This window comes from Thalia democratica, chromosome 4, assembly GCF_965202585.1.
Source record: "Thalia democratica chromosome 4, ktThaDemo2.hap1.1, whole genome shotgun sequence".
Lineage (NCBI taxonomy): Eukaryota > Metazoa > Chordata > Thaliacea > Salpida > Salpidae > Thalia > Thalia democratica.
Window position 1 is genome coordinate 17,707,499 of NC_139168.1, and position 11,824 is coordinate 17,719,322.

General features: G+C 27.3%; 1 protein-coding gene across 1 annotated transcript; it reads right to left on the minus strand.

Moving 5' to 3' along the window:
• Positions 1-378: 378 nt before the first annotated feature.
• On the minus strand, positions 379-1,854 carry LOC145833093 (protein disulfide-isomerase-like). Its single transcript, XM_082940292.1, has one exon. It carries the CDS (start codon positions 1,852-1,854, stop codon positions 379-381), a length of 1,476 nt encoding a protein of 491 aa, XP_082796418.1.
• Positions 1,855-11,824: the final 9,970 nt, after the last annotated feature.

The window sequence follows — 11,824 nt, forward strand, 5'->3', positions numbered from 1 at the left end:
TTATGAAAAGTTTCTTAAGCTAGATGTTGAAAGAAAGCGTCTACATCGCCGTTCAGCTCCAAGAACTTCGAGAACAACTCAGCATCTGGGCTTTTCTCGACACTTCGTGGTTGCTGAAAAATATTTTTTTATACTTTTATACTACATAAACTTATACTACTTAGATGAAATTCAAGAATGTGGAAACATTTTTAAAGATCAAAATTATCAACAACAAACAAAAGATAATGCCCAAAAATAGAAACACTTAAATAATTTATTTATATAAAAAACTTACTTGGTAACCAACGGCTTTTCCTTCTTCACCGCTCTGGAACAATGTAAACAAGCTAGACATGTTGAAGCCCTCTACGTCATTTGCAGAATAGTCAATCTTCGCTACGATGACGTCATCACTGTCTTTGTACTTTTCTCCCATTTCCTCCCAAATGGGCCCGAAGTGTTTCTCTTCACGTGATCCGGCATGTTAAACCACACAAAGACCATTTTGTTCTCGTCATAAGCCACTTCACTGAAGTTTTTGCCGACGAAAACCTTAACCGGGCCTTCGTTCCAGTTTTCAGGAATTTCCTCGGAAACTAAGAACTCTTCAGCTTTGTCAGCGAGAACTTTCTTGCTTAATTTTACCATCGAGTCGGTAGTTACGTTTTCGGTTTTAAACTTTTTCATTGATCCGTTTTCAAAGTAGAAAACTCTAAAAGCAGGTTTGTCGCTCACATCAAGCTTGAAATATTTTGCGTAACCTGTAACATAATCGTCGTTCAAATCACCAAAGGAAAATATCAACTCGGTTCCTTTCATTTGCTCTGCTGCTTTCTTCACATCTTCCATCACGGATTCGTAGTCTTCAGAGTCTTTTGAGAGCAGAACCATGGCGTGTTTCGCGTCGGGATTGCTTCGAAACAAGTCGGCGGCAGTGTTCTCGTTGAACTCTGAAAGAAGAGGCAGCTTGTGTTTGTTTAGCAGATTCAAGACGTTGTTCTTGGATAAAAATTCAGAAAGACCGGCTTCGTTAATTGAATCCTTAAAGTCGGTGCGTGCCTTGCCGTTGAAAAGAGCAATTTTACCGCTTTCTAGCTCTAATTTTTCAGCGAGTTTTGAGTTGTTTACACTGAAAAACATAGCTTTTCCTGCAACAGGAGAAGTTTTTTCAGCCACGCTTTCGTAAGCCTCGTTGATCTTGTCGGAAAAATACCCAACCATGAAAATTGGGAAATTTACCTTGACCTCTTCGAACTCGGCTTCGCTCTCAATTTGACCGACTGCCGGTTGAGACATGACTTTCAATTTTTCAACAAAAACTTTGGCAGACTCGCCCTTGTACTGGTAGGCAATAGCTCTGCCGTTTTTAAAGAACTTCAACGTCGGGTATCCTTCGATGTCGTACTTTTCGCTTGTTTGTCTGTGGAAGTCGGCATCGATTTTTGCGATGGTTACATTTTGCGAGGCTTCTTCTTCTTCCGCGAAAAGATCCGCCACCTCCGCGTAAACCGGCTCCAATCTTTCGCAGTAGCCGCACCAAGGAGCGTAAAATTCTACGAGCATGCGCGGGTTGTCACTGACCGCCTGGTCAAATGTCGAATCTGTGAGCACCATCACGTTACCGTCGTAGGTGATCTCATTGTTGCCGCCAAAATAAGACGTGCCAAAAGGATACAAAAAGACTGCAAAAAACCCGACTGATGCCACAAGAGCAAGAAGTGCCAAGTATTTTAGAATGTTTGATTTTTTTTCAACTTGTTTTTTGTTCTCTGGACTTTTTTCCGCTGCTGGTTTTTTATCTACCTGGTTGTTAGCCTCAGATGGAGTTTCCTCGGCTTGCTTTGGCTTCTTTCTTCGCTTTATTTTAGACATATTAATTTTAATTATAAAACCTGTGTAAACAGAGCTATATAAATAGAATAATATACTTAAGATAATACTTTTTTGAGACTTTGAATTTCGATATTGAAATAAGCAAGTCAACAGTTTAAAATATTCCTAAAAAATTAAAGTTTATCCTTTTGGTTTCACTTCTAAAAGGTTTTTTACTTTTTTATACTTTAGTTTTACTCAAAGCTAATTCTTATACCAACTTTAAATTTATAACTGACAACGTCAACCTCATCATTACTCAACTTAATATGTCTATGAATTTTAAAACAACCTATTCCGTAGTACAAGTCATATCTTAAGAATACTTTAGATCAAAGTTATCTAAATTAATTTTAATAAACATACTAATAACAAAAACAACTACCCTAGTTTGTAAACATCGTCGTTTTACTAGTAGATTACTTTTTTTTTTCTCTGCGTTACTAATTACCACTCTTTGACAGCCAAAATCGCCTCTCAAGGTTACTACCCACTTTGCTAGCAGTTACAGGTAATGACTACAAGCTATAGTTACTAATAATAAAAAAATTGTAGTTCCTTTAGTACAGTTTTGTCTTTAATTGAAAAACTTATAGCCTTATACAATTTTACACTCAAGTCGCAATTGCTGTCAAATACATCATATTGGCAAAAATAAAAAAGAATTTACCCTTTAGATTTTATTAAGCTTTCGTATTTTTATCTTAAAGATGTGTCTATATTTTTTTTATTAGGATTGTTCAAGGAAAAACATAATAAAATCAGAAAAACCACAAATCTAAAATTTCTAACTTGCTTATTTTAGCAAACTTGTACATTACCACCATTATTGCAAAAAAAAAAGGTATTCATTCCCTTTGAAATTTAAATAATATTAACTACTAAAATTACCGAAACTACTTATCACTTATTCTTGTTTAGCAAAAAAAAAAACTTCATTCCTCATACAAAACTTTAAAAGGTGTTATAAATTTTTAGTGCGAAATTTAGGTCACACAAAATTTTAACTTGTACCTAAAAAAATAAGAAGACCTAAAAAAAACTATCAAATTCAAAATTTAAGTTGTAGCAATTATGAAAATTATTAATAACTTAACAACTAGTAAAAAAATGTTAGGACAAATTTAAGTTTAAATATACTAACTTAAGTATTATAAATTTATTGCATAGTTTATAAACAAAATAAAAATAAAAGTATACTATAACGCCTTGTCTGGAAAAGACCTTGAATGTATCCGTGGTGTAAAACTCGATAATCGAAAGTTTTTTTCTGCACCAGGCCCTACGACCAAATATTTTGAGCATTTTAAATAATAAAGTGTGAATTAGAAATAAATATTTTTTGAGCTAAGTGTAAATAATTTAGCAAATTAGTATAAAATTTCCTTATAAATACTCAGATCTTTAATATCTATAAAACAAAAAATATTGAAAAAATAAACTTTTAAATTAGATTTAGCTAGTATACTTAAAAGTTACTCTGAGCTAAATTAAATAAGCAAAAAAAGCTTTTTTCATGTTATTAGTTACTTATTTAATTCAATTATTTAATAACAATATAATATAACTTTTTGATATGTTTTGGAAAGGTGATTAAGAGCATAAAAAAAATTATCAAATATGAAACTAGTATAATTTAAAATAAGGCTTTCTGAACTCCTATAACATTCATTTTCTTGTTGTAATGACGCTTTAGTTAAATTGCACTTATGTTTTCTGTCTAATATTTAAAAACTTTTATTATACTCATGCTTTAACAATATTTAATAATTTTTACACACAATTTAATAATCTTATTATAAAATCAATGACTTGTAAGCTGTTGTTACAACTTTACTATTTAGTACTAATCTAGTTAATATTTTTTTTTGTATATAATACAACGTGGCCACAGGTTTTTGAGAAATTTCTTCCAGGTTTTCTGAATTTCTACCAGGTTTTTAAATATACAAGTTTTTGGGTCTATTTTTAGTTAAAGTTAAATCTGTGGTCAAAAATTGTCTTAAGTAGTATAACAACATCGAAAACATACTGAAAATGTGTTATTTAAATAGACAGATTTTTCTTTTCAAATCAAAATTTTATATTTTAGCACATAAAGTTTGTTCAAAATTGTAGGTTATTAGTGTTTTTGTACAAAATTCCAGGTTTTTTTTTAATTTCTCGAACTCCAGGTTTTCCCAGGTTTTATAGCCTAAATTGTCAAATTTCAGGTCTTTCCAGGATTCCAGGTTTAGTAGCCACCCTGAATAATATTTTTTTAGAACTAAGATATAGGTAAATAGGCAGGTAAGTTTTAAAAAAAATTAGAATTACTTCTTTACTTATTATAAAATTCAAAAACTTCTTTAATCAAAAATAAATTACTAAAATAAAGATCTTACTACTATGGCAAAACTATAAACCATTTGAGAAATGTGTAAACTTTATTTTATAATTAGAAAGAGTTTACATTTTAAATTTTGATATAACAATTAGTATTTTGGGAACGGGTCTAAATTGCACAAAGACAAAATTACACGAGAACAAAATTGCACAGGTGTACAAAAATTCATAAGTGTACAAATTTTCACAACAGCACAAATTGGCACGAGTGCACAAATTTGCACGAAACCAAATTTACACGAGGGCATAAAATTGCACAAGGGAACAAAATTTCACCAAGATGATTTTGCATCAAGGGTCAATTTTGCACGAGTTACATTTTTGCACGAGAGTAAAAAAGTACGGAAAAAAAAAAAAAGAAACAGATTAAAAAAACTAACAAAATATTTAATAAAAAAAAAGTTACTGACCGAGGGTAAGGGTTAGGGGTAGCAGTGACAGTAAAAATAGAAATAAAAAATTACTAATAAAAGATATTAAAAAAAAAAAATTAAATTAAAAAAGCTACAGACCGAGGGTAAGGGTTAGGAGTAACAGTAATATAAAAAAATTATAATAATAAAATAAAGATAAAAAATAAAAAAAAACTAAACCGTGCAAAATTGTCTCTGTGCAAAACTGTCTGCTTGTGCAAAAGTGTCTTCGTGCAAAAATATCTTCGTGCAATGTAGGCAGCTACCCAGTTTTTTAAGCTTTATACTCAAAGTTAGTCTAATTCACACTTAGATATTTTTTGTGTATAAAAAGCTAATTTTGTTTACATTTGTTCTTCATTAATATCAAATACAGACTTTTGAAGTTCAAATGAAAATAATTTTTTATACAAATTTCATGATAAATTAGTAAAACTTTCTAGTTAAATAAAATAGACCTGATTTTTTCCAAAAAATATCCAGAGTTAACCTCAATTAGCATAAATTGCATCAATTAGTCCTTATTGAATAAACGCTTTCCCAATTACATAAAAATTTAGTTTAATTTAAGAAAAGTTTTCAAAAATAAAGTTGATATTTAACAGAGTAACCTTATACCTTAAAGAGTTCAACTTAAATGACTTATCATTGAGAATTGGTTACCATGTATGTCATATTAAATAGTTTTTAGAAAAACTTATATAGTGTAAAATAACTACTGCAATATTAAAAATAAAGTTCAGTACTTAACTATAAACAGGGTTGTCACTTGTTTTACAAAATCTTCTCCAGGTTTTTAAAAGTACACATTTTTGGGTCTAATTTTAATTTAAAGTACAGTTTAAGGTAAAACACTGTGTTTAATAGAATTAAAATAATGAAAAATAGTGTAGAGCTAGTTAAAATGTGCTTTAAAAAAATTGAAAAAAAAAAAAAAAATTATCTACATGGCAGATTTTGTGTTAAAAAGAAATTTAATTTTTTTATTAAATTTTTTTTTAAGTTTTACCAGGTTTTTTAGTGATTTTTGTTCAAAATACCAGGTTTTTCTAGGTTTTTGTCAAAATTTCTTAAATTCAAGGTTTTTTCAGGTAAAGTTGCAACCCTGTATATTTAATGAAACACATTTTACCAAATACACAAACTAAAAATTATTTTTCTATTTATACTTAAGATTAGTTATTTATTTATAGTTATATTTACAGTACAACCGCATCACTAATATAGTTAAAAATTTAACAATTCTTTACAATTTCTTATGTACAACCAAGAAAATTTATTAATGTGTAAATATTTTTCAATTTTAATTTAATTTTTAAAAACAATATTCATAATTGTAACCACTTAAAGGAAAAAGCTAATCTGAGGAGTTGAATCAAATCAGCCTAAGTAAGCCTGAATTTATGCAAAAATATATCAAAACATTTACCTTGGAACACTTTATAAGTCTTTTTAAAATCATTCAAGAACAAAAGAACTTAAAATTTAAGAATAAAAACAACTACTATAAAGTTTATAGATTTGGAATCATAAAAAACAGTTCTGAAAAGTTTAAGTTAGGTTTAATTTAACAGAAGACTTCAAACAAGCCTAAGCATTACAAACAACCTGTAAAAACAGTTTTTATTATATAATCTGAAATTTAACTAAATTTATAATTATTCTGAGTAGCCTGAGTGCGTAGAAACCTTCTATGCTGTTAATGTGTGAGAGTTATATTTAACATATCATTTTAGAACTTTTCAAAAACATATCAAACTTAAGAAAACTTCTTGATAAAAATAAAATATATAAAACTCCTGGAAAAACATTCTTTATTTCAAAATGTTTTATTCAAATATTCTTCAATTTATTTCATTATTAATAGCATATATATTCATAATTCAGTTTTTTTTTTTGAAAGTAAAACTTACCTTTCTTTAATTTACTACATATCTTAAGGTTTAAAAATACCTGATTAAAATTTAACTACAACTAACCTGCTAATATATCCATACCTTATTCCACCATACTTGCACAGACTGATAATGTCAATTGCAAATGACAACTATGGCCCAAATTCTTCTCCGCACTTTCAAAGGGGAAAAGCCAAATTATCCAATGCAGCAAAAATGGCTTGTAAGGTAGGGCAATAAATAGATGGTAAATAATAGGTAAAGACAATAAATAGATGCCTTAGTTGGATCACATTAGCTTAAGTCAGCCTAAATTTATGTGCAAATTTATCAAAAAAAATTCTTTGGAACTTTTTATAATGAAATAAGAACATAATAACTTAGTATTTAAAATTAGAGCTAACTTCTATAAAATTATATAGATTTGGAAGCAAAGACAACCATTTAAAAAAGTTCAAGCTGGGTTTAAATTAAACGAAGACTTTAAACAAACCTAAGCATTACAAACAACCTGTAAAAACAGTTTTTATTATATAATCTGAAATTTAACTAAATTTATAATTATTCTGAGTAGCCTGAGTGCGTAGAAACCTTCTATGCTGTTAATGTGTGGGAGTTATATTTGAAATATCATTAAAAAAATTTTCAAAAACTAAAGGAAATTTCTAAATAAAAATAAAGTATTTAAACTCTTGGAAAAAAATTATTTTATAAAATTATTCTTAAATTTATTCCATTGTTTATAGCTTTTACAATATAAATGCTATAAACAATGGAATAAGTTTAAGAATAATTTGATAAAATAACTTTTTTTCCAGGAATTTATATATAAAGTTTAAAAAAACCTTCAGATTAAACCAAGCTAAATACCTTAAGCTAAATTTTACTTTCCAAAAAAAAACTATCAATATAAATTATAATCATAGTTCTTATTTTTGGAAAGTAAAACTTAGCTTTGTTTAATTTACTACATACCTGAAGGTTTAAAAATAACTGATTTAAATTAAACTAAAGTCTACAACTAACCTGCTAATATACCCATACCTTATTCCACCATACTTGCACAGACTGATAATGTCAATTACAAATGACAACTATGGTCAAAGTTCATCTCCGCACTTTCAAAGGGGAAAAGCCAAATTATCCAATACAACAAAAATGGCTTGTGAGGTAGGACCATGATTTTAAAGACAACAAACAGATGCAGAAGTTAAACTAGCAGCTAGCATATTGTCTTAATCAGGAATTCGTACCATGATGTGGCAACATAAATGTCTAATATAGCTCATTGTCCTACAACAGCTATTAACAAAGGGAACGGGTCTAAATTGCGCGAAGACAAAATTGCACGAGGTTACTAAATTGCACGTGGGGACTAAATTGCACGAGAACAAAATTGCACGAGTGTACAAAATTGCACGAGGGGACAAAATTGCACGAAGACTAATTTGCACGAGGGGACAAAATTGCACGAAGACTAATTTGCACGGAAGCTCAGTTTTGCACGAGTTACAATTTTGCACGGAAGGTCAGTTTTGCACCGAGGGTCAATTTTGCATAAATAGTAATAACTTAAAATAACTAAATAAAAAATATATAAAAACCTTTATATTTTATTAAAAAAAATAAAATAAGCATTTATTAGTGTAGTTAATTTTAAGTTATTTAGGTTTATATTAGTTTTATTCATCTTTTAATTTATTTAGCTTTTTTTAAATTTAAACTAAATTATTGTGTTTAAAAACTTATAAAAAATTTAAAAAGTTTTTAATAAAAATAAAAATAGGGTTTTATTTTAATAAAAATATCCCTTATTAAAGAATAAACATGTATTGATGTAAACTTAAATTAAATTAAAATTATATAAACTTTAATATAAAATAAAACAAGATTAAAAAATGAAATAAAAAAAATAATATTTACATAGGTAGGTTTTAAAATTGCACGAGCGTACAAAATTGCACGAGGGGACAAAATTGCACGAAGGTACTTTTGCACAGAAAAAAACGAGCTTACAAAACAGTGAATCAATTAAATAAATTTAGAAAGGAGAAAATCCGTCTGATGAAATTTTTATTGTGCACTGTGTAGAAAATTCTGTTACGGCTGTGTACTTCCATAAATTATACTTAAATTTTTTTTCAAACCTTTTAAACATAATTTATCTATCTTTATTTTCTATTTGTCTAAACTTTATCTTAGTTGCATTACTATTTGCACGCGTTTTGCTCTAATTATATCTTAAGTTTCTCCTGCTCTGTTTTTTCTTTTATCTAACCCAGACTTGCGCAAAAGCACTGGCAGAAGCAATTTTCTTATTACTTTTTTAGAAGAAAAAGGAGATACAAGCTTTTGACTAAAATAAGACAAACAAAATGATACAACAACTAGAATTACTTAATTTCTATTTTTAACAAAAAAAAATTATTAGTATAAACAAAACTCTTTTTGGTAGTAATATTTTAATAACGGTTAGAATCTAATTTTATAATCTAGTTTTATTTTTATTTTTATAATTTTTTTTTTTGATTTATTTTTGTTTACTATTTAATTTGTTAATTTTGAATTTTTTAATTATTTGTATTTCTTTTAAACTTTTTTAATTACTTAGTTCATTTATTTTAACTTATTTTAATAATTTTATTAACTTTTATTTTGGACTTTTATTTTATGTATTTATTATTAAATTTATTAATTTTTATAAATCTTATTTATTTTTTGATTTTTTCAAAATTTATTTACTATTTAGTTATTTGATTTTTTAAATTCTGACTTCTTTATTATTTACTTTAGTATATTTAACATTTAATATTTATTTTTTTTTTGAGAAATAACTTTTTTTAACTTAAAAATATCATTTTTTTATTTTTCTAGTTACTAAATTTTTTTTTTATTAATTTATTTTTATTTATTTAATATTTATTTACTTATTTTATTTTTAGTTGTTTTTTTTTTAATTTTTACTTAACATTTTTTTTTTATTTTTTTATTTTTTTAATATTATATGGTTTTTTCTCGTATTTTTCTATTATTTAGTTATATATTTTTTTTATTTCTGATTTTTGTTTAAATATATTATATACATTTTTTCATGCAAAAGAGTTTTCCCGTGCAATTTTGTCCCTTAGTGCAAAAATTTCTACGCGCAATTTTGACCCGTCTCTGGGTAGGAAACAAAACTCGTGCAAAATAGACCCTCCGTGCTAAATTGTCACTCGTGCAAAAATGTACCCTCGTGCAAAAGTGAACCTTAGTGCAATTTTGTCTACGTGCAATTTTATCTTCGTGCAATTTTGTGCTCTCGTGCAAATCAGTCTTCGTGCAAAAGTACCTTCGTGCAATTTAGTGTTTTCGTGCAATTTAGTGTTTTCGTGCAATTTTGTCCCCTCGTGCAATTTTGTACGCTCGCGCAATTTAGACAGCTACCCATTAACAAAACATCATATATCAGCTTAATATACTATATGGTAGCCTGACTTACATTAAACTACTCTGAAATTGTGAAAAATTGAAACGTATTCAAAGTCAAAAACTGTACATATTTACTTATATCAAGCTTATTTATAAATTCATTATATTAACAATAATATTATCATTTATAAAAAATATATACTTTTTAAAGAAAAACACTTTACCTGAGATTTTTTAAACAATTACAATTTAGCATAAGTTTTTTAGAAACTGTGTACTAGCTTTTGTTTTCAAATAACTTTAAAAACTTCTCTAACTAGCCTGGATGTCCCATGTTAGCTAGAGTCAAACTGTAACCTATATATGTAGGTACCTTTAATATTAAGCTTAACCTATACTAAATAATGATACTAAAGACTACACTATATAAAACTAGGTATGACATGAGTTAACATATTTTATATAAAGAACAATTGCAAACACTAACAAATATATTAAGTACATCAAATTTATAAAACACTTTAAATGTGGTCAAAACCTTTACACATGATTTAATCTAGCAAGAATATACTTTAAGAATGTATAAAACAAAATAATATTTAACTACTTAGAATGTAAATAAGAAATACTTATAAACACCAATAAAAAAAAAACACTTTATAAAACACAAGAAAACATATAACGTCTATTCTTCATAGTCACGTTTACTGCAGCAGGCTGTGGCTAGCATCTCCCTATGCTTTCTCTGGCTGGTTTATGTAGCAGCGTTCTTAACTTTTTGCAACATTACATCAGTAAATTCTGGTCTGCACTTTATTTTATCATTTTTCAACTGTATTAAACTTGCATCAGTATAAAACTTATCCTTGCGAGCTTTCTTTTAAACGCTTGAATGAACTTTTAGCTCAAAACTTCCGACCGAATCTAAACAGTAATCAAGTGCAACTTGATATCCGGTTACAAAACTTTTCTTATCTGAAATGTTAAACTAAACTGAGTTAGTCTAAATTGATAGAGTGTGTAGCAACCCTAAAATGATAGAATATTACATCCTTAATAGTTAAATACTAATAACTACTCCAACTATTTTTTAGAGACTTAAAAATGTTGTCTAAAACTAATTGAAATGTTTTAATTAGAATATTATATTTAAAATAAATTATAAGTAAAAATATTTATTATAACAGTAAAAACAGAGAGTTTGAACAAATAAAGAAATTATTAATATAAACTAACTTGTTTTATATTCTTCCATTATGATTTGCTAAAGGATGTCTTAAAAAAAACTTGTTTATATACTTCTTCAGTACAAAAACTAATGTAGAACTTTAAGTTTACTTACACTATAAGAAATAGAGTTAAATTAGACTTTTAGTATACATTGCAATTTCAATAATTATTATGTTAGACTGTCATGCAATGATATAAATCAAATCAAGTTAGAAGAAAAACTAAATATATAACTAGCTTTGTTTAGTATAGTTTTTTTTTATAACAGCCTTTGTCTGAAAATAAAGGTATTTGTGTTGTAATATCGATTGGGACAGGCAAATAGCAAAAATGATTGTAGGCAACAGTGTCAGAAACAAAAATATCTGAATACTGAATAATTATGGTGTATTTGTTGTTATATTTTAACTAAATGTCTTTTCTGATCAGTTTTTGTTTAATAAATAAATTAAGAATGGAAATTCTGATTATGAACAAGTTTACCCGACATAAAAAAGTCTGGATACTAAATATTTAATAAGTATTTGTTTGCTCTTAAAATTTCCTGTTAAAGTAGTTTTACAAAGTTAAATAAATAACGATGGAACCTCTTATTTTATGTAGAGTTGCCAGAACTTAAATACTTAAGAGTTAAAA